At 40.6% G+C, this 23,583-nt stretch overlaps 1 protein-coding gene across 16 annotated transcripts in view; it reads right to left on the bottom strand.

Annotated features, from left to right (window-relative positions):
• The window catches only part of UBE2F (ubiquitin conjugating enzyme E2 F (putative)), an 83,375-nt gene that overhangs the window by 26,427 nt on the left and 33,365 nt on the right, over positions 1–23,583 (bottom strand). For 13 of the 16 annotated variants that reach the window (XM_075153747.1, XM_075153753.1, XM_075153746.1 and 10 more), the window contains 3 exons: positions 20,977–21,034; positions 6,589–6,621; positions 4,154–4,216 (listed from right to left, as the gene is read on the bottom strand). In XM_075153747.1, coding sequence (XP_075009848.1) covers positions 4,154–4,216; positions 6,589–6,621; positions 20,977–21,034 — 154 coding nt within the window. The remainder of the gene's footprint in view (positions 1–4,153; positions 4,217–6,588; positions 6,622–20,976; positions 21,035–23,583) is intronic. The other 3 variants (XM_075153757.1, XM_075153758.1, XM_075153762.1) reach the window with 1 other exon arrangement.

Here is a 23,583-nt window from a genome sequence, read left to right as displayed (position 1 = left end):
CCAGTGATTGTGACCTAACTGCAGTGCAATGTGGGTACCAGGAATGTTCTGAAAAGTAACACTACAAAAACGAACAATGCAAACTTTCTCTAAGCTGGAAACAATTAACGAAGACAGAGGGGGAAAAAAAGAAAGAGCGAAGGGAAACTACTATTTTATCTGAATGCTTTATTAAATGCTGAAAGCCACAGTCAACAAGCTTGCAAGAAGGTTTGAGTTTAAAAACTGGCTGAGTGAGGAAGTTGGCACCAGGTCAGCAGAAACACAGTTACTAAAGAGGATGCAGTCAACACGCTGAAGGGCAAATCCACCCTCCAGAGGGACCTGTGTGGGCTGGAGGAAAGGCCGACAGCAACCTCAGGAGACTCAGCAAGGCCAAATGCGAAGCCCTGCCCCTGGGACACACTCAGCACCTGCTCGGGGACAGTCCCAGATGCCGGGCTGGGGAGAGCTCTGCTGGGAAGGCCTCGGGGCGAGGAGAGGCTGAGGAACAGGGCTTGTTGGTGGAGAGGAGAAGGCTTTGGGGGGACCTAAAAGCAGCCCCCCAATACTGATGAGGAGGTTACCAAGAGGACAGAGCCTTCTCGGCGGTGATGGCAAGAGAACATGAGATTGAGCTCAGAAGCTGACAGGGGGGACGTCTGACTGCGTATATGGAAAAAGATTACCATGTGGGTAACTAAGCTTTGGAGGATCCAACATCACTTGATGACAATCATAAGATAAACTCACAGTTGGCAAAACTGAAGCCTTACAAAATTGATCGCAATGACGATGAAATCACTTGAACAGTACCACTTAATGCAGGCAAATACAGGTGTCCTATCTCTGCAAAATTAATTAAAGTCACACAAGGTGGTAGATAGCGTCCTCTGTCACTGAAAAGGTCTTTTGATGAAAACAACCAATTATAACATAGGTCTCCAGATCAATTCTGCAGCTGATAAGAAGGCGGGTTTTGGATACATAAGTAGAGGCCTCGCAAGCCTGAATATTGAGATAATCTCTTTATCTAGCATTTGTGAAAATAGATGTTCGATGACTCTGCCCAAACTTACTGTACAACCTTCCAAAAAGTTACTAACATCTTGCAAAGCGTGTGGAGAAGAACTGTAGAATTATTCAAGCTGTATAAACAATCGTATGCACTTTAAAAAATAATTCATTTAAAAATGACTTGAGGATCACTGGCTGAAGAAAGCTGCAAGGGAAGAGGTTCAGTAACTGACAGCTCCTTCTCGAGCTGAAGGAGGCCCCTGAGGGCTGGAAGCTGAAGCTACACTAACTCAGATCTCAGATAAGACACAGTTTTTTAAAGCAATTAATTGAACAACTTGAGCTCTGAATTTTGTATCATTTTTACATCCTAGAACAAGGCTGCTTTCCCAAAAACTAACAACTACATCCTCAGGTATAAGCCATAGATTTGATGCAAAAATTAAGAGGTTCCTTATGCAGGAAGAGATCATAACTGTCCCTCACAGCCTGATCTGTAACACAAACATTCACAGCACAACTGTTTTCCAAGAATCAATTATAAGGATTTGGTATCTACGATGCGAATTCTTCCAGTCACATTTTTGATGTCTTAATACCAGCCTACAGAACTGAACAAACTCCAGTTTCACATTTTCAATAACCAGAGGCAGGCTTCAGATTAGCTGTTAACCTCTCGGGCAGCCACACTTAGCCTGGAATGTCAGCAAAGGGATCCCAGGATTTGAAATCTGAAATGACATCAGTGAAATACTGAGTCATCTCCTCCAGGAGAACCACAGAAGACAGCTCAATGTACATTTGTTTTGGCTGTTACAAGCCATATACTCCCACGCTGCCAAATGACCAAAGGCTTTCCCTTACAGTATCTGGTAGACACAGATGTTTCTATACAAAACTATTTGTATATAGATATATTTGCACATCTGTTTGTATATAGACTGTGCATGCGGGCATATATATTACATATACACTATTTGTATAATTGTATTATGCACGTAAAAATGTCTCGGAAAATTCATTAGCATTCCCATATTAATCATATCATGCATTGCAAGTATTTTCTTATGAGACAGGACAGGACCACAGCAGTTTCACTTCACAACAAAGAGCTTATATGCTACATGACATCTGAGAGAGACAAAAACTAACTCATGCTGCAATTGCATCCTTTGAGGCTAATTGTAAAAGCAGCCATTTCTCTCCCAAGCATTATCAGTTTTGTCTTGATGTCATTGTAAGACATACTGTTGAAAATCCAGCACTACCTGCTGCTGTCATTATCAATGAAATACCTAAACTAAATTCAGATAAGCTCCAAGAAAGTTAACATGGAAGAACATGAATTTTACAGATACCTGTGGAGACTACTTAGGGTTTACTAAATAAAAAACGTTTGTTCCAAAATATTTTTAATTTAGAAGACTGTCAAAAAACCTACTCAATTTCCCTTTCACTTCTTCCACAGCTGCTTTTATCTGAAAAAAAACCTCAAAACTTCCATGTTATTAGTGCAGCAGTACATATTTTGAGTGCTCACCTCTCCATTTTTGAGGGAGGTGTGTTTTTAAAACATTCTTCCTTTCTGTGGATTCCCAAGATTTCCAATTTCTGAATGAGGTTGTGAGACGCAGGACAGGGATTTCTTAGCATTTTGTCACTCTTTGGGAAGAAGACATTACTGTCTGGCTGGTCTGAGGTCTAACAATTTGCTCGAAGCACTGGTAAGGCTCACCCACCACAGCCTCTGCACACCTGACACAAGACTGTACTAGTACTACGGGAGCATCTCTCCTTACAAAAAACCTACCCAGACACCAGACAAACCGCTTTCCCTCTGGCAGTTAGAAGAAATCGGGTGCCAAATTCAACACTCAGGAATAGGTGTGTAGCCTCACCATTCCCAAAGAGCTACAAATTTCCCTGGCAAGATATTAGAGAATAATTCAATCTAACAATGCAAACAAAGAAAATGATTTGGCCTGCTACCTTCACTACGCTGGTTTTGTTTCTCGAGCTGTATCCCCCCTGTGACTACTTCCAGTGTTTTATGGCTTGGAAGGCTTCCTGGCACTCTTTGCCAAAATGATATAACAAAACCATTAAATAAAAACCCTCTTCCAGAGCAGGTGTCTACTAAATTTTTCTCACCTTAGGCTTACAGTCTCATCCCAGCCCTGCAAACACTGACAAATACCGGAATAGCTACAAGATCTCATTAAACAAGAAAATAGCTAGAAAAATGAGCTTGCAATCCTGATGTTTCCTCTTGAAGAAATGAGACAAATTAGGTGCACTGCCTGATTTTGCATTTTCAATGAACTCTTCAAATCAACATTCACCTGGAAACTTTCTTCAATCTTTAAGGTTAACTTCAACAAAAGTATTGGAAGAGTTTAATTAAAACAAGAGATCTTGAACATGCCAAGTGTAACTTTTATATGCTCGAGGTATGCATCTATATAATGTAACGTGACACAACTTCAGAGATCCATACAAGGGGAAAGTTAGTACTTTGTTCACCTCTACCTCCATGCTCAATCTCAGTTGAGAGGTACATCTCATCTGAGATGTACCTGATGTTCATCAAGCCACTAATCAATACCATGTTTTGCTTTGCCCAGACTGTAATACACACAGAACAAATAGGATCAGTAAAAAGAAAGCAAAGTTTCCACTTCTGTCTTTCAAATGCGCCCAGATTTCTCCTGGCTTAATAAAAGCATGCAACATGTAAGAGTTGTGAAGAAAAAAGTTGCATTTTGAAAGAGACAGAGAAGGATGAGATCTTTTTGCAGGCCTTTTAAGGTAAAGGCTACTCACGTAACTGCGCCAAACCAATTCACTATCATTTGCTGCGCAGAACATGTACAACTTCAGGGAAAATCTCAGAAACAAGAAGGAAAAGATGATCTATTTGGGGGATATGACTACATTATGGTCAACAATTCTAGCATATGGTGAATAACACTACTGTGTTGAGTTTACTTTCCCAGATAAAGCACATTTTGTTTGAATAACTGGTTGCTGATACAATGAGTCACTTGACTGCCTGAAGTACCAGCTTGAATGCTTTAAAACGACTGACTGGGAATCGCTGAGTACAGTATGTCTATTTGTTTAGGAACAACATGCTTTAAATAAACCGCTGACTCACCTTGTCACGCAAATGATGCTCTGCAGCCTCAATATTCAAAGGATCGTCAAAATTCAAAAGATCCTGGAAAAGAAACAGAGAACATTATAGGGTTCCCACTCACTGCATCATACGAGGAATCCAAGCCCTAATGAACAAGATAATGAAACAAAGCAAACAAGACCAGCAAATGTTGTGCCATTTTCTCACTACTTTGACAGGTATCCCTGCCAAAGGTAGATGCAAATGCATTTGATGGTTGCAAACCAAATCACAAGTCAATTAAAGGAGAACAGCAGCAAGGCATTCGACCCCATCTGGTAGCACGCCACACACAGCCCCGTGAGACTTCTTCTGGCAGCGATGCATTTCTATTTGAAAACTGAGACAGTTTTAAGCCAAATTTTGAAGGAACATTCAAAGTTTCAGAAGGCACAATTCCTGTTCAAGGGTAAAGTAAACCCTTAAAAAACCCCTGCAAACAGCCTGGTGGTAAAGCAGGAAGAGCTTCCTTAATACCATCTCCATAGCAAAGCAATTTAATTCCCTCTGTGAAGAAACTACATAACCTGGAGCCTGACAGACAGGAAAGTTTAGTGCAATGGGAAAGACAGGGCTGAGACAAAAGGGAGTGCAAAGACCCCAAGAGCTAAGGGCACGTGGGGCCAGGGAGCAGAAATAATCAAAATAAATTGCAGGTCTGCCAGTTTAATCTCAATAAATATTAACTTCAGAAGGAGAAAGAATCTAGGGTTAAAACCAAAGGAAACCAAGATGCTGATAAAAGAGGAATGATCATAAGAAAAAACCATTGAATCACAAAACCCCCTATTCTGCCTGCAGCCCAGATCACTTTCCCCAGTTTAAGGTTAGCCTGTGACAGCAGTGAAATGCTGTCGTTTCACATGTGTGAAAGGCTCATATCACTCTCCAACTCGTTTTCAAGCAGCAAACCTCCCATTTCACTCAAACCACCAATCCACTTCATTTTCACTCACTTTCTTCAAGAAAACCCCAAAAGAATCTGCAAGGCCAGTACAATCCAATGCCAGCTTTTCAAAGCCTAATTATTTTATAAGAAGCTGGGTGTGAGGGAAATCCAAGAGGCAAGCTGGGAAGCACAGCTCTTACCAGCCATGACAAATCCCCGTGGTCTCCGATGCGTGACCATCGCTCTTTGCAGCTGTTTGCCCTACAGATTATTTTTATGTGCCGTTCCGCCTCTGAAGGCACTTCTTTGTACCTCCAGTGGATTTCGCTTTCTTCCAGTTACTTAGCATGCAGTGGGAGACTAACTGTGAAATGCAATTACTCTTTGTTGAAAAGGCAAATGCTCTCCAATCTTCTAAAACAATTTACCAAAGAAGTTGTTGAAACAAATCAAGCCTTTGGATGCCAGGAAAGCTTAGGAGATTGTAGCCAGTCACTGGCTTGGTCTATGCTAGAGGTTTTAAAAACGTACCATGCTCCTGGTGATAGTGCTGGGAGCACAGTCACTGCTCTGTCCCTCCTCCTGCAGCTAGCGGAGGAAGGAATTTCCCTCTCCAAAAACAGCCTGGGCCTAGCAAAGCCCACAGCGATGCTCCTCATCCAAAGCTTTTCACAGCCTCCTCTGTACACCCTAGAGTGGCTGGGGTAGTTCTCTCCAGAGTCGATGACAAATGTGGCGACCAAGTTAGTGCCTTTCTTTGCTTTCTCCTGACCTTCCTACCCAGCAGCAATGGCTGTGGAAGGGGACCATAATCCTGGACTCCCTAAAAAAGGCAGCTTTTGTACAGTAAAGACTTAGCCTCTCTCCACTTTTAAGGCAAAAGCAGCTGTTGCATCCTGCCTGCCTCTTGCAACTTCCTGCCCTCTCCTCCATCTTCAAGTTGCTCCTGTAATTACGAGGCACAGGTTTCTTGCTCCTGTCAATCTAAGGAAAAGGGGGAAAGTGGGATCCCTGAACAAAATCATATCATTTCTGTGACAAGTTGGGGTTTATGCAAATTCTGTGGGTGGGTACTGAGGCACCTGAACAGGAATGTAAGTGTTCAAAACAGGAATGAGACTGCAGGGCAGCCATTAACTCCTAAACATCTTTTTTAAAAAGCGTCATACAAAAACAATTCCTTCTCAGAGCGATATGAATTTCTATTTCCTGCAAACCAGCGGAAAGAATTTCATACTGTGTGGAAGATCCCAAGCAACTTGTTACCAAAATATCCCATAATAGATTTTTAACCAAAACTAAAAACAATATACGAAAAAGCTGGCATTTCAGACCATCTGTATGAGTCTTGCAGTTATACAAACAAAAGCTCAAACTGATTTCATACTTCAAAACACCCACCGAAGCTAAAGGAAATAATGACCTTAAGTTTAAGAGGCAACAGACAGGATTCACATTAGGTGACACTGAAACCAAACCAGGCAGGAAAAAGGAAAGTGGATATGCAAAATATTTATTTACTTACAGTAAATAACGAGTTTAACCCCCAGACAACATCCTGCAAAGGAAAAGCACAGTCAGTTAGGCATGCATTTCAGGTGAACACATTCACATACTTTGTTTTTCTATTAATCCATGAAATTACTGGAAATCAAATCTAGATTAAGGGTGATGTTTTACTAATTTAAAACAAAATATTGAAAAAGCTTTCCCATTTTAAGGATGCTTGATATTTAGAAGTCACCAAAAAACAAATACTGCATATTCAAATACAAGTTCAGATCTTTCTGTGTGTATAGGAGCCTTATTCCTGTTGCTTCTCTACTCAAGAAGAAGAAGAATACCTCAGTATATGCCACCAACTGACTGCACTGCTTAGTTCAAAGGGTGGGTATAAAACTTAATTCAGCAATCCATTCTTAAAATTAAAAAATTAAACCGGTGTTAGACAAATATTTGAAACTGTGTCAAAATATGAGAGAAAAGACATTTAGGTATAGTATGAGTACGGAAAAATACCATTCTTATATGAGCATATGCCTCAGATCATTTTACTGCCTTTAAGTATCTATTTAAACACAGCTGAATAGAGAGGGTTTGCAATTCCTGCAAACAGGAAGCTTTGGGGGAATCTGCCTCCAAACACAGCTTATTTTGGGTTGGGCATCTCCAAAAGGGTTCCACTAGCACTGACCTAAGAGTTCACATCCTCAACCTTCAAAGAATAAGAAAATGCACAAGATCCAAATATTACAGAAAAAGACTTAAAAGCATCACCTACCACCAACCCCAAGGCTAAGCTTTTCTACCTAGAGGAAAGACTATCTCTTTTAGCTTAGCATAACTAAGCTACCCTACTGCAAAATCCCACTGAAGTCTGGAGCTCACACCTACCAGACAATTAAGTAAGGTCAGCATTGCACCTCCCGCCCTTACAGCCTGCTAGCACTTGACTGCCTACCTATGAAAACCACACTGCCTGATTTCCAGTAGCGGGACAAACACTGCACATCAATCGTTTCATGGCTAAAATGTACCTTTCACAATAAAGATAAAGCCTCAAAGTAAAAACTTCCTATCCACGGCAAAGAACTTCAATAAACGAGCATACTTCAGTTTGTTTCCTGTTCCAGGCCCTCTGCCGAGAGTGGTGGACCACAGAAATCCATACCCTGTAAGAACACTATCCAATTATTCCCTAATGAAAAAGACACATGTCAGCATTACCCGGACAACAACCTCTCACGATCCAATTTCCCTTTGATCTTGCACAAACAACCTACTCAATTTATCTGCTTTTAATAACATGAATCTGCCCAGCAAAGCTGATATTGTCAGACACAGTTTTCAGTTTCAGCATCTTCTCCTAATGGAGCTTCTGAAATCATCAGGTGTGGCAAAGACAGCAACTCTTTCAAACGTACTCATCATCTTCAGTGGCAGCACAGACACATAAACTGCAAAAAAAAGGACAAACCCGAGACACCTAAGGATTACAGTTATCCATACATTTTAAGACTATAGTGCTGAGCAGTCATCCCCACTCCCAAACGACCATACTATCAGTTCCTTGGCAAGTATGAGAAAATGGAGTATTTCAAATAACGGATGAAAGTCATCGTTTTACCCTTTATTTAAGTTCTGTGCTTATTCAACTACAATTACTGTCACAGAAACTCAGCATAGCAGAGGTTAGCAAAACACGGTATTAAGGAAACCTGTATTAAGCAATCCTGGGGATAAACTATTTTTTTCTCTAGCAGTAGTGCTAGAGGAAAAATAAGCCAAAGTCACTGATTAAAGGAGGATTTCAGTGGTGTGGAGAGCCTGGAGAGTAGGAACAGGCATGAAAGTCTCAGCTTCACTTCACTCTCCTGTATTCAGGCATGAGAGGGTGTGCAGCACAGCACAGGCTGCCACGGCGTCACCGCTCTCGGGGTCTGCTCCGCTCCAGTGCCCCAAAGTACGCTGCCCCTGGCATGGATGCAGCCCGAGGACTGACTGATGCAGGGTGTGTAACCAGAGACGGCTGCAGAGAGTCCTCTGTCCGCAGCCAGCCACTCTGCCCCAGCAGGAGCCCCTTCCACTGCTGCCCTCAAAGGCTGTATTGTCCTTCAGGGAGGCAGAGTGAATGTCTCGGGGGTAAAGAAGCAGGAGTAAATTAACTTTTTAAGGGTCATCTTTCATCTACACCATGTGACAGCAGACTGTAGCTGGAGAATGTGATGCAGAATTACAATTTTACTGAGCGTTAAAGAACATCCTAAAGAGGTATGAGCAGCTCATGCTAGCGCACTGGGGTCTGTCCATTTCTAAACCCTGCCTGAACGCCAAAACGGCATTCACAGGGTTGCAAACTGTTCACAGCTGTTCAATCGCTTACCAGCATGGCTAAAAAGAAACAAACAAGAGAGCAACTCAGTCACATTGATTCTGAAATCCTGAAGAGCTCACCTTCTCCTTACATTTCATAGTGTGGAAGCCCCCAGACTCCCAGAGCCTCCCCACCAGGGGCACTTGCAGATTGTCTCTCCAAACAAAACAGATTCTGCTCCAACACAAGCAGCGACAAGCCATACCTGACATAAGTAAATGTTGCAACTCAAAACAGAAATGTAAATTATATCAAATTATTTTCCCATTCCGTAAACACACGCTTTTGAGGTTTACCTAAATTGCTCCCAAATTCTCATTTGCTGAACCCTGGTTTTAAGACTTTGGGACACTTGACTCATTCAGGCTGGCTTTGCACAGAGTTCTACCAGGAAAAAAAAACCACCAGCAAAAACCTCTGTAAGGCTGTGAGTTTTCAGAGCGCTGTACATTTGCACAGCCATTCTAGACACCAAAAAGCATAGAAGGATTATTATTATTACTAAATAACTTATGTGTGAAATTCTTAATATCATTTCTGATGTTTCCACCTATTCAAGTTTTATGATTTGCTGGATTCATTTTATACCCTTGCATGGCTCCATAAAAAATAATGCTAAATTACTACCAGAGGGCAACACTTTTTGTAATGAGTTTGAGGCTAGCCTGGATTTAAATCTAGGATATTCAGAAAGGGAAGTGGGGAGTTTGAGGCTAGCCTGGATTTAAATCTAGGATATTCAGAAAGGGAAGTGGGATGGAACAGATGAGCAAGACTGAAGCGAGTATTTCATATTTGAAAAACTTGACACTGTTGCATTGCAAAAATAATCACTTTGCATTATTGACTTCAGCAGAGCTGCTTGCTGCATGCAGATAAGCACTTGCCTGAATGCTTGCTTCACATTTTCCTGACGAGCTAAAAGGCTTTGCAAGCCACCAAAGATCCTGTCAGATTTAACAGTTCAAAAACTTCTGTTTTCTTTTAATGTAATAAAGCATCATCCTTGGCTTCAAACATTTACTGAACTTTTGGCTTAAGTACTCTGAAAATAGAAAGTTAACCCTACGCACAAGAATTTTTAAAGGTTATCTTCACACGTAGGAGCAGGGCAGATGTCGCATTAAAATGTTAATAATGCACATGTTTATGCTGCTCCACTTCAATGACAGAATCTACTTGCAAAAGGAGAATCAGACACAGGGATGTGCCTGTTCACATGGGGAATATCTGACAAGGCTGTTTCCTTTACAATGCTTCTTTTTGTCTACTTTCTTCTACATGCTTAACATCAAAGTTACAGAGTACAAGTAAAGTCACTACTGAGGGGTAACCTCAGAGCAAAACCAAGGACCTCTTGCGCTTTTCGTAACGAAGCAGCATGGTCTGCTGAGGATGGACCCTGCAGAAAAGGCTGCAGAATTCCCCAAACAGGTTTATCTGTGCCCAGGCAGGCCCTCTCCCTGTCCCCCTGGTCTCCCGGAGGCTTTGCATCAGTACAGATGTCACCACAAGGTTAGACGCCTTCGCGAGCCAACTGCAGGTCACAGGTAAGCAAGTGTTTTTTATTCCTTTCTACTATGTTAGTTCAGAATATTCAAGTATCACACTTGAACTAAAGAGCAGTACCTGGTGAAATCCATAGTAGAAAAGGGGATAACGAAGCAAACATACTCTGCTCCTTGGCAGTGTCACTATTTTGAGCTCAAGCATGGGGAAGTCACCACAAGCAAGTCAGAAGATCAACAGACTGTTATAAATAACCCCTTATAATCGCTCCTTTTCATTCTTGAGTATTTTTGTGTTGCATTTCAGTGAAAAGTTACATTAAAACCCTGCCCACAGATTTATTTATGGCATGCCAAATGAGGAAAAAAAAAATCTGTCACTGCAGCAATGTTTAAAGTTCAAGAGCAATGAATAAAAATACTAAATACAGCTTTTGAAATAGCCTCTCCTGAGGCTAGAGAGTCTCAAAGCATTGCATTTGTAGGAGGTCCTAATTCAGTTAGTCACCAAATCTTCCCAAGTGGCAGTTCTCACAACCACTTCACAAAAGCGATGCCATTGAAACCATGTAAAAGACAAGTGTTTAGCTATGCTTGCCGATGTTTGGAAATACAACCGCACAGCACTTCTTTTGAAGAGAGAGCAAACACGTAAATCATAAATTAAGGTTTTCCTTTAACAGGCAAAGTATATTTAATACATTAATTTAAGCAGACAACAAGCCAGACAAAAGCAGCTAATGAACTTCCAATCAAAGAAACTTCTTTAGAGATCCAAGGCGCATTTCTGATCTAATAGACTGATTAAATTATAGCTCTTTGCTAAACCATTTTTTTATATACAAACAATTTAACCCATTCAGATCAATGAAAGAAGCAGCAGTCATTTATATAAGGAGATGTCTGAAGCAAATTTTTTTTACAAACTGAAGCTGTAACTTCAATAAAACAAGTGCCAAGCTTTATACATCACAGTTTGGAAAAGGGCTTGAAATTACGCCCAAAAACTCAGCAAGCTGAAAGTCAGGCCACTGCATGGCTGTCTCCTGGGGCAGGTCTCCACTGTCCTGTCTGCCTACGCACAAGCTCAAGATGGTTTTCCACTTCCATTCACCTTCTTCCATCATCTCTTCCAAACAAGCCCAGCTTCTTTCTCTCTTCATTGCAGCCTAGAACCAAGCATCCTTCATCCCACCCAGCCCCACCTTCCCCAGGCTCTGTTGGACTTCTCTTTCTGCCTCCACAAACATCTCTGATTTCTCCCCATGGACTAACCACCTGTTTGCAACCACTACAGTGTAATTGACTGCACAAAACTTATCACTGGTCCAAGGGGTTAAAAAAAAGTATGTTTTCATGCCAGAGATGATAGGCACTTTCTAGCTTATGAAAAAACTTCTTCTCTCCTGAACAGTCTTCTCCCAAATAAAATGTTCTCTTTCACATTTCCTCTCCCTGTCCTGCTCCTCTCTAATCTGGCATATAACACTGCTACAGTATTGCAAAAATCCTGTAGCAGGTAAAACACTGTTTCCACCTGGAATAAGGTGATGAAGAGAACGTCAGCTGTCTTTAATCAAGCACAAAAGCCATCTCAATTCTCATGTGCCTGTGATCCCAGCTCATGCTTCCCACCCAAACAACAACAGTAGCTTACTTAGAGGTTACTTAGAGGGCTTTGGGTAATTTAAATGGCATGAACTGCTCCAGTTAACAAACACAAAAAGAAGGAGGAAGGCTGGAAAACGATTTCTTCTGTGCTCAAATATACTAGATGGAAGAAAACAGGAACAATTATAGTCTGTTCTTCTCCCAGACCAAGACAGTTGTGAATTGCCAAGTATGCAGGAGCACTCGTCTAAAATCCCTTACTTTTGTTACTGACTCCTTGACATTTGTCCCCAAGGTTACTTCAGAGCAAGCAGATAATCTTTTATAAATTGTTCCCAGGGGAATTCTGTGATAGGTTCTTAATGAACTACACTACAGTGATTATGAACACTAAGCAATCGCCCTCCGGAGACCAGTCTACTCAACTGATTAAAGTTGACACAAATTGCATATTCAGAAATCAACAATTTGGGGAAAACAAGCATGGTTTAATTAGACTTACTAATGTACTGCACTGTTCTACTGAATCACTTTTTAAAAACGTGCTAGTGATTACAGCTACTGTATTTAAAACAAAGATTAGGCTTTGCCAGAAGCCATTAAAGAGAGAAAAAGAAAATTTTTGCAAATCTTTTATCAAGCAAAGGTTATTACAAGACATGGATTTGTGCAAGTATTTTCACCAGCCTGGGCATGTGCAGAGGGGGAAAAAAATAAATCGCTTCTTACAAAACTGATAAAAGCCGATTTATAAAATCAAAATACAACACAATATATCCCTGCAGACAAACTTCCTGAAGCTTATTTTAAGAAAAATAGAATAATGTCAGATCTACATAGAAGACTCTATTCAGTGGCTTATAACTTTTCTCTGCCAAATACTGGGTCTGAAGTTTTTTCGTCTGCTGCTTATTCAATTTTTAGAGGTGGAGAAGAAAGACAAAGAAATGCAAGCAGTAACAATGAACATTTTAAGCACTTTAGAGAGCAAAGGTATTGAAGAATATGAATCTTTTGCACTGCACTTCTCTTTAGATGACTTCCTTTACAGAGGGAGACTTGAACCATTGAAAGGTACCTTGTGGTAAAGCTGTGCCTTTTGCAACAGCTACAAATACCTATCTAAACTGTCATCAACAAGGGCATTCAGAAACCCCTCTGACTGCGACAACTAAATCTCCCTCGCTTGGTTTTTGCTGAACACGCGCATGCTCTCCCCAGTCCCCGGTGCCGATCAGAGCCACGAGGGACAGCGCAGCCCTCGTGAGAACCTCCCCGGGCCAGGCACTTGCGCAGCGAGCAGGGCACCAGCGCTCCGGTCCGCGTTCGGTTCAGAGCAGCAGTGCCATCTTGAAGTGGAACCTGCCCCTGGCCCCACTGTCCGTGGGGTCAGAGCAGTTGTGGTGTGTGTGAAAAACTTCTGGATAAAGTCAGGCCATATGTTCTGCTGCAGATGCATATCACGTGGGCTCCAGCACCAAGCAGGGATGCAGAGATCTGGACCAAACAAAGAGGACACTACCCTCCAAACCATACCAAAAAGGCAGCTCTGAACCACTGGGAGCTCTTACAACACCCTGAAGTATTTCTTACATTATGAAAAGAGACAAACAGTGCACGTCCTTTCATGTTTGCTGACAAATGCCCTCAAATGGTTGTGACTCTTCTGTCCTTCCTCATCTACCTCTTTACTGGTTCAAAAAAAAAAAACCCAACTAAAAACCACACCACTATCTCTTGCATACCTGCCTCTCCCTTCTGCTGCCACTCCCTACCCCCTTGCTAAATTAGTTTCTTCTGTATTTATCCTCTTGTATTTCACTGCTTCCCTAGAGCTGTCTTCTGCAATGCTGATATATCGCCTTCAGTATCCCAGAAAATACAAGAAGGCATGCAGCTTAGGCCCTGGGTTTTTTGTGGGTTTTTTTTTGTTTTTTGTTTGTTTGTTTTTTGTTTGGTGTTTTTTTTTTTTGTGGTAGTGGTTCTGCTCCTACTTCACTGATAAGAACAGAGTAGAGCTTTGAAGGAGTCCACTTCACTTGGGACATAAAGCAGCTTGCAGCAGATCAGTGCCCATACCTTCAGGGACACGCAATGGTCAACAGGCTTGCTTTTCTCTCCTTCACAGATTCCTTTGATCAAGACCTGCAGCACTCATATCACACCCTTTCAGCAAATAAAGACTAAGTCTTCAGGGAACGAAGTATAAGACTAAACACTTGCACCGACACGTTTCTGTTAAGCTGCAGGTATAGCTCCCTGCTGCTGTGGTGGCCTTTCCCTAAAGCTGTTTGCTTGCAACCATATGTTGTATTTTGTTACTCACTGTGTTGAGTGAGGGAAAGAGTAAAGCTGTTGGCTGCAGGAGACATTGTGCTATGTGGTCCTGGGAGCCTCCATGAGATCAACACGCAGAGTTGGACCTCTACATGCTCTCTGCATGCGAGGGAGGAAGGCAGCTCTGCAAATGAAAAGGATGAGCTGGATGTGACCCCAGAGGGAGTACTCAGAGGTGAACAGACACAGTCCTCCTCTGAACAGTGTTTCAGCCAGAAGGTCACCCATAAAACCTACAGCCAGCCAAGCACAGCATAGCTGAGGTGAGGACTCCCAGAAAGTTATTCTGCACGTCTTGCTCCTCAGAGAAAAGAAAGTCCACATGCCTGGGTGTTAGCTCATTCAGGGCATCCTTCTGGAATAGCTGCTGCAGATACAGAATGAAGTTCACCCCCTTCCTTCCTTCTCACTGTGCCGAACACTGCTCCAGGTGGGGAGTGGGCTTGGGTGAGAGGCACCACCATACCTCTTGGAAACAGCACAAGGAGAAATAAGGTGGTATAGAGAGTCTTAAGTGGGCAACAGTGCAGGAGGCATGGACACATTGCCTGAAACAACATCCACCCGATTCAATTCCTGTATTGAAGACGGAAGACATGTGAAGGCACACCGCCTGAAAAAAAACAGGTAATCTTCTGCCTAATACAGTATTTGAAACTGGTATCCAGTGAATAATTGTAAGCATACTGGGTGATGTTTTTCTCCCCAGCACTCGGAGGCTCTATACTGGTCTATACGAAGAAGTGGCAGACACCTTGACAGAGTCCATCTCCCCCTTGAGATCACACATACAATTTCTCAGGAGCTTGGTTTTGTAACCTTGGTGATCGTGACCAGGAGCTGGTTGTAAAATTCATATTAGATCAAAAATCTCCTTGCCAAGCTATGCTTGACTTCCCGGTAATTTCTCCTCCTGCATAGTAAGAGCTGGCATTTGTGCTCTTTGCCACTGCTATGAAGCCTTTAATTTTCTTCTTTTGATGACTTTCTCCTCCTTACTTTACCAATATGGAAGATAAACATATTCCATCCGGGAAGGCAGCTTTTACAAGCACATGCTTTGACATTTCTACATACAGTACAAAGACTCATTCCAAAATAGGATTTGAATAAATCAATAGCAGAACAATGCTACCATAATGCTGGCTGAGAAAAATACTATCAGCGGCAAGAATTAATGACAACAACACAGAACATACAGGTTTACTTTTTTCCCTTCATCCTGAAGACAGTGACAGTTATTATCTGTTTAAAATACTCCTCTACACTAATTACATATAATTTTGACAGCAGACCACCTGTTTTCATTACGATGATGAATGAAAGTTTTGTGCTTATACTGAAGCTTTTAAAACGACTCAGGTTTATGCTTAAATGTTGAGGTAAAGGTAAGTAGAAAAATTAAGTCAAGACCCTCTGATTTATTTCTCCAAGAGACTATGGTTTGACATTTGCATGACTTCAAATTAAGTTTTACTGCCTGAAGACCACAGCAGAACAACAACACAACACAAGCAATACGGCATATTTTCCCATTTAGTATTAAATGCTAATTAAATAAGCAAGCCTCTTATGGATAAACTCCAAAAAGCAATAGTTTATTGTAAACGAGTCTTAATTCCTTTTAGATTAGATTATCTAATAACACAGACAGGTATTTCTTAACCTAGTATCTGAAGTTATGGGAAAGGAATTCCTGAAAAAAATATTGTTTTCCTATAGGTGGGTATGAAAAGCTGTCTGCATATCTATAATTTAAGATTATCTTGCTGTTTCCCGTTCCTGCTCCTGTCTCTGACAGCAGTAACACGAAAATGACAAAACAGCTCTTTAAAATACCTCAGTGAAGAACTGAAATGCATACACAACGTGAAAATCCTACAGAAAATAGTTCTCCAATTATCTGAAACCAACTGTAGCTGCATCAGAACAGGGTTACAAAAAAGGACCAAATATTCTGTATGAACATTCATCATACATTTTAAAATATTGGTTTTAACACTACTATACTCAGTCCTCCAGAATCAGTCAGCAGAGTTGCACAAGCATGCTTTGATTATTTTTATGGTTCATAAATCAGTCACTGACCAATTTCCAGTTGTAGTTTGTTAGAGATAATTGCAGAAGGAACAGCTTGACTTCTAAAACCAATTAGGCAATCACAATACAGAGATCCACTTCTTCCTTTTTTTTTTTTTAAATCAATCACCCAAGATAATTTTATAGCAAAGTGAAAACAAGCATTTGAGAGAAAGCTGATGAATACTAGGGAGGCCTATCTTAACTAGGCAGATGATACTCATGGCAAATAAGGTACAAGGAAGTGCATGTTGAGGACTAACAGGAGGTACTGAAGCACTTTTGAGTTTGAAACTGGAATTATTGAGGGGGAAGAAGCAGGCTATCAGAGCAACAACAGCATTATTTCATTCTAGGTATTTAAAAGCTAGTATTTAAAAGTCAGTGAAATAAAAATCTGAGAACAGAATGGAATTAAAACCACGTATTTGCTTTCTGCCTGGAAAACTTCAGTTTTGACCATCAGATGTAAAAGCAGGAGAAAAGCAAGTTCAGACAGTCTGAGCAGAGGCCCAAAATAACTTCAGCAGTCCCTCGCTTTATGAGTACTCTGTTTTAGAGAGGAAAGAAGTATGCAATAAAATGATGCAGAACATAACAGAATGGAGACTGAATGGTAAATAAGCTCCTGTTGCTAACTCATAGGTAGCTATAAAGCAGTGAAAGATTACACAAAGATCCGTTAGAAAGCATTGCATCCATTTTTACACAATCCATAAGCAAACTGCTACCAGAAATTATTTAAGAATTTAGGATTCAGAAGTGTTTCTACGAATAAAGAAACATTTACAATCACATTAACAGTGATTTTAAAAGTATATGTAGTTTTAAAGCGTTACCTACTAATGATCTGTTTCAGGGTTAAAGCCCTACTTTCTTAATCACCTGATTTAAAAAGTATCTAATACAGGAATTCAGAAATAGCATATTCAGTGCCTTCACTAGTACACAGGCTGCTGTTAACAGTGGTCCATGGAAACGCTTTCAGTACCAGGAAGAAGTAAAGTGGAAAACAGATAATGCTCAACACTTGGTAACTCAAAGAGAATTCAATCATGGATGAGATGACACTGAGTGCAACAAAATGCTAGAAAATAAAATTGAGTTAGCTCCCCCCCCCCCCAAGAATTCTCTACACTGTTAAAACACTTCTTATCGGATAACTTTTAAAAAGTATCTAGGAGATTTTATTTTTTATTTCAGAAAGTTAAAAGGCATAATTTAAATGCCTCTTCAAGTTTCTACCCATTTGATACTAAAGAAAGTGTTAAACAGGTCACAACAGTTTGTTTTGAAGGATTTTTCATGTAAGAGCTCTGCTGCCACCACAAGGATACAGAAGTTGAGACAATCTAAAACCTCTAAAACTTAACCCTTCTAAAAGGTTAAGCATATAACATGAATGCATACAGTAGCATACCACAGAGCTGGTTTGTGCATGTGGCTTTGAGGTTTTGTGTTATCTATTTGAATGGTTTTACTAATGCACTCAGAATAGCTGCATTAGTAATGCCTGCCAATTTGTCACAGAAATACAGTACATCGCCATTCTCAAATTAAGTATTTTAGCAGTGGTTTAGAGTGCTTTATTGGACAAATTTGGGTGCTATTCCTCCAGAAAACCAGGCTGCCTTCATATTATCGATGAATGGAATATGAAATACTGACTTTCAAAGTTCATCATTGGCCAAGACCGGATACTATCTGCAGCGCTACTGTGCAAATTCACACAATATTCCGCTTGTGGAGATGAGCAGGTTCTCCAAATCATGGTGCCCGAGTGTTGGAAACAAAGGATTCAGGAAGGTTCGATTAGTGGGTGCAAGTGGAGTGTAAGAGATAAAAGTAACCTGGGTCACATCTCATGGCTCTCGTTTGCTACCGGTCACTCACCGGTTTCATTTAATTCTGTGGTCTATAATTAACACGTACCTACCACAATTATTAATGCACACTGACAAATAACTTGACTGTGTGGAGATTGTCAATAAACCAGCACAACTGCATATTTTTCATCTCAGAAGCATGTGTAGCCTGGAATCTAAGCACTTGGACACTAATGAAGCTTCAAAACACATAGGAAGGCATGCGTGAAGCTTCACAGGTGATACTCAGTCAAAGATTTGAAAGAGCACCTGATAAAGCAGCTATCAGGAACCCTGGCTCTGACCAAGACCCACCTTTCCCACATCGATTAGTTCCTTCAAAGAACACACTTGGAAAGGATGAAGCATATCTTCAACAAAGAACAGACTCACTCCAGATGCTAGTTACCATCTAGTTACAACCAAGTAAAAACACTGTTTGGGAAATAGTGCTTGCAGCTTACCAACATCCCCAATGGCTATTTAGGCTCAATTTTTTTTAAGCTCCTTTTGTACTAGAGGCACAGTGTAACAACAGCATTTCTACAGCGGCACAACTTGGAAGTTGGGATCAACATGTGGTACTTATTTTTTGTGATGACACTTCAAACCACATGAAGTGACAACATGACATGTGAGAGAACACTTACTGAAACTGCACATTTATTTAAAAATGGAGACTCTGAAGACAAAAAGTAAGGAATGAAAACTTTGCAATTTGGGGTGGGTTTTTTTAAAGCTATAAAATGTGAGCTTGCAATCGTGGTGCTTCAATGCCCATGGGGAAAAAACAAAATCCAAGGGGGATGCTGGATTTTATTTTATTTTTTTCTTTTTAAAATTAAGCTACTATCTCCTTTTCTCTTGCTGAATCTTTCATTTCACCACCCATAGACAAAGTTCCTAGTGTTTTTTTGTTTGGAGTTATGGAGGATTTTCCCCCTGTTGAAAGTAAACTTCAATAATTTGAGTTTCCTGTTAGTTGAGGATGTTTAATCTATGAAATTAATCACAAGCAATTAGCAAACTGATGCAAGAATAAAATGGAAAAGAAGATTAATACACATCTCCATCATCACTGAGGATAGGAAGTTAAGTACACATAATGTCAGCAGCTATTCCCACCCACAGTCTTAACCTGCAGCAGTATTTTAATCTCTAAGATACCACGAACAAAGCTAGGAGAGCAGATAAAAATATATGTACATTCTTCTCCAGCTGCAATATTGGTATACTAGTTTTCTAATAGCTGAAGCTTCAAACTTGTAGTCCAAAAACTTTCTCTGGGAATGAAATACAGGGACAAGAACAGAACCAGTTAACTTAATTACCCAGTCAGTGTCTTGATTTAACCTAATATGAAAACAGAAACACAAGGGCAAAACAAAATCATACTAGCTGATGAAAAAAATAGGGAAAAGGTGTTTAAGAAAACCCACAAGACAACGCACACAGATTCTACTTCACTTTCCACAACGTCAGATGCTCATGAAGAGATTTTACAGATGAAGAAAGTCAGATCTCATTCATAGTGCCAAAAAGGAAACCAAATATTAGATAAAACTCATTTTCAATTTGCCTTTTGAAAAGAAACAAACACCTGACATGCATACCCTTTATCTACCTAATGTAGCTAATGTTCTTTAAGAACCAATTCTGGCAGGGTTCCTGGTAAGAGCAAAAGGGAGATTGTTGCTCAGTGCTCTGCAAGACTTCTGGCAGCAAGATCACATAACAGTAAATTGCCAGTAACCACTTCCCGTAGCAGGACAAGAGCAGTCACTGTGCTGAAGCACGTCCTTTGCGACAATCTCCCTAAGAGTATTTCATACAGGAACTATGACTCTAAATTTGCTAACGCTGCCCAGCTGTGGTGGGACCAACCTCCGAAGTCCTTCTGCAATCACAGTGGCACAACTACCAGCAATTTTACAGGAGCAAAATTTCACTTACATTTTAGTGACTCGGGTAAAATGACGTTTGAGGCATGATTAAAGGGCAGAGGCAGCTAGTTCCCTACTGGAGTGACTAAAACAGCCAAGAGTGCCATGCTTTATGCAATACTTAAGTGCAAGTGCGCTGCTCCCCCTTTGAACATGGGATGAAACAGAATTCAAGACGGTGCAGTAACTACACACTGATTCTGTTCCACATGGCATTTCTCCCAAATGCAACTTGCCTTTCACTTTTCCAAGTTCCTCTACTCAGAGGAACTTGGCAGGGGGGAAGGAGGGGAAAGTCGGACTATTGATTTATCAGGAATGTCAATACAATGGAAATTACAAGGGTTATGGATTACTGTTAGTCCTGCTCACGTCATGCTCTTGTATTTGTTGCCTGGGTAAAAAGCAGCAGACCATCCTTATCGAGCATGGTTTCTCAGGGTCACCTACAGCCATACCATTCTACAAAACTTTTTATCAGTTAAAGCAGTATTTGTGCAGCTATGCTAAAACCAGCAACCATTTCTATAATCAGTTAGCACTGTACTTGTTTCAGTATTGCCACCAACATCTGTTGAAAGACAAAAAACTCAGTTGTTTCTAGAGCAAACCGCATTATTTGTCTCTTTCCAAATCCATAAAAGTATTTTAAAAGATTTATCTAGTTCGACGTATGTATCTAAAAGGAAATAGTACCTTTAATGTTCTAGTTGGAGCCCAGCCAGTGCCATCAATTGAATGTTCTCTCAATAAACTGGAAAAAAGACACACATATTATACAGTGCAACTTCTAGTTAAACAACCTTTGTCAGAAATCTTCTCAGAAAACATTAAGAACTTAGGAAGTATTTGCAACATAAGAATTACCTCTTGCACTATATGTAGGTACTGGGATTTTAAAGCACAAGAATTGGTATGTCTTCCTAGAATTACATCCTACATAGCGTCATTACAGGTCTCCCAATCCGAGCTCAACCTTTGTCAAAAAACCTGAATTATTTTCATGAAGCAAAGTAAGTGTGACAGAAATCCTTGTGACACAGTCTCGACATTAAACCTTTACTTTCCCCTGAGCACAGACACATGTGCTCCAGTTTAGAACACGTTCATCTTTGGTGAAGAGACAGGCTTGCAGAATGACCCATTTCTCACCAAATCTGGCACAATTCAATCCAAAAAAGGGTATTTTTGGTGGGATATCTAATTAGCAAGAAAGAGGATTATCATCCTCTCTTCTGTGAAAGGACTTTGTCTTAGAGGCAGGGACAGGAAAATGAAAGTTTTGGTCTGTTTGCTCAGGAAGGTTCTCCAACAGCCATAACATGAGCAGATGCATCTCGAGCCTCCGGGGACACAGCGCAGGACAGTCTAGCGGCAGGGTCTTACAGCTTGCCTCTTCCAGCAGGGGAACTATATTGCACGCAGAACGTTTTAAGGCTTTACAGGCAAACTCAACATCATACATCCCCAACTGGAAATCATGATGAAGACTACTCTGGGCAAGAGAGATTGCTCACAGGAGGAAAGAGTTCCTTATAAACTATAATACATGCTCTTGAATTTTAATACAAATGCATATGAATATTAATATAAATAATTAAGATACAGACTTTCCTATATACACACACACTGTTCAGAAATTTTATATGACCTGCATATTATGCTACATATTAAGTCCAGTGAAGCTGTTGACCTATTTACAAGTTGAAATCATTAGGTGTATTCAGTTGGTTAGGCATTCCTGGACCTTTCAGGTCAAAATGTCAGCAGTTATGAGAAGTAAAAATAATGGAGACCAGCTCATTTCTCAATTATCCCCTGAAGTCTTGCTCACATTCATGAAAGCAAAAGTAATAATCTGAATGAGAAAGTCTGGAAAACTCCTTGAAGCATCATTTCACAATTGCATCTTCTTCTGTTAAGAAGTAATCCAAAACTGAAAATTCATACAGCAAAGTAGCAAAGCACAAAAATTCATCATCACCAGCAGCTTCTACTACTGAAATGTTAAGTTAAAGTGAAAGTCAAACTATTAGGTTTTACCAACTTTCAGGATGACATGTATTAAGTCATTTTTAAATTACAGCAGATGACAGGACCATACAGGCTATCCGTATAGTTATTTATTGAATGCGCTGAGTTTTAGGAAATACACTACGACTAGCATTACTCTTTGTTCAATGTAGAGAGGCTAGGAACAGGATGATGATACTGGACAAGACTATTCCATCTTAACTGTGCTGCTAATCTAATTTCTGTGCCTTTAAAAAGATAAAATATGCCATTACCACTAGTGCAGCTCAAAAGTAATTTCAAGAACATTAAAAATAGCATCTTGTGGCTGCAATTTTTGTTTGTATTGCAAAAGTAAAAGCAAAAATGCTGCTGAACAGGCAAGAGCCGGGATTTTCAGGTTTTGAGCAAATAACGGACTTTTTAGCTTGCTTTCTGTCTGCTCCTCATAAAATTTTGCTACAGTACTCCCCTTTACCTCTTCATATAGCTGTGAACTTAAGACTGAGGAATAAGTTAACACACACAAAAAAAAGCATAAAATTATCCACTGATAGAGCTCAAAGTGCCTGAGCATATCAGCTAAGCCTTTCAATACCCTTCCAGCTTCCCAAAGCCTCAGAGCTTGCTCTCAGCATATCTCCAGCTGTGGATATCAGCAGCCAGGACTTGAGAGAAGACACTCATACCCCTCTGGCAGAAAAGCAATGAAGATAGGTAAGTGTACCTTTGCTTCACATTTCTAATTTGCTGATATAATTCATTTTTAGAGCAGGATCCTTGCTCTTCCTACAGATTGGGAATGATCATTAGGCCCCTAATCAAAACCTTTTCCCAGCACAGGGCATTTAGAGAAACCACATGTTGTGTTCTCCACGGGGATGTAACTGCCCTCAGAGCATGATACACACAAACAGCAGAATGAACACCTAGATGAGTAGAAATACACAAAATACATCATAAGCTAGTCTAGCGGGTGAACAAGCATCTGCACATAGCTTCTGTTCAAACATCTGCCATCCACAGGTCCTGCTGCCATAGAGGAGCTGGGCTACTAGGAAGTTCTCAAACAGCACAACCAGCAGAGTTTTTCTCGCCCACTCAATGCTTCAAGAGGTTGCTTTTGACTGCCAGATACACCACAAAAGCCACTTGTTCTACCAAGGTTTCAGGACACCTGGTGGGCAGAAAAACCTGTTTACTTGAAGTGACTATTCTAAAATTGCCAGGACTTTTCTGTCTCATAGAGGAATGCCAGAAAACTCATCTAGTATTATTTAGGTTGAATAA

The sequence above is a fragment of the Calonectris borealis genome, chromosome 6 (genome assembly GCF_964195595.1).
Source record: "Calonectris borealis chromosome 6, bCalBor7.hap1.2, whole genome shotgun sequence".
Classification (NCBI taxonomy): Eukaryota; Metazoa; Chordata; class Aves; order Procellariiformes; family Procellariidae; genus Calonectris; species Calonectris borealis.
This window is presented reverse-complemented; position numbering and strand designations above follow the sequence as displayed.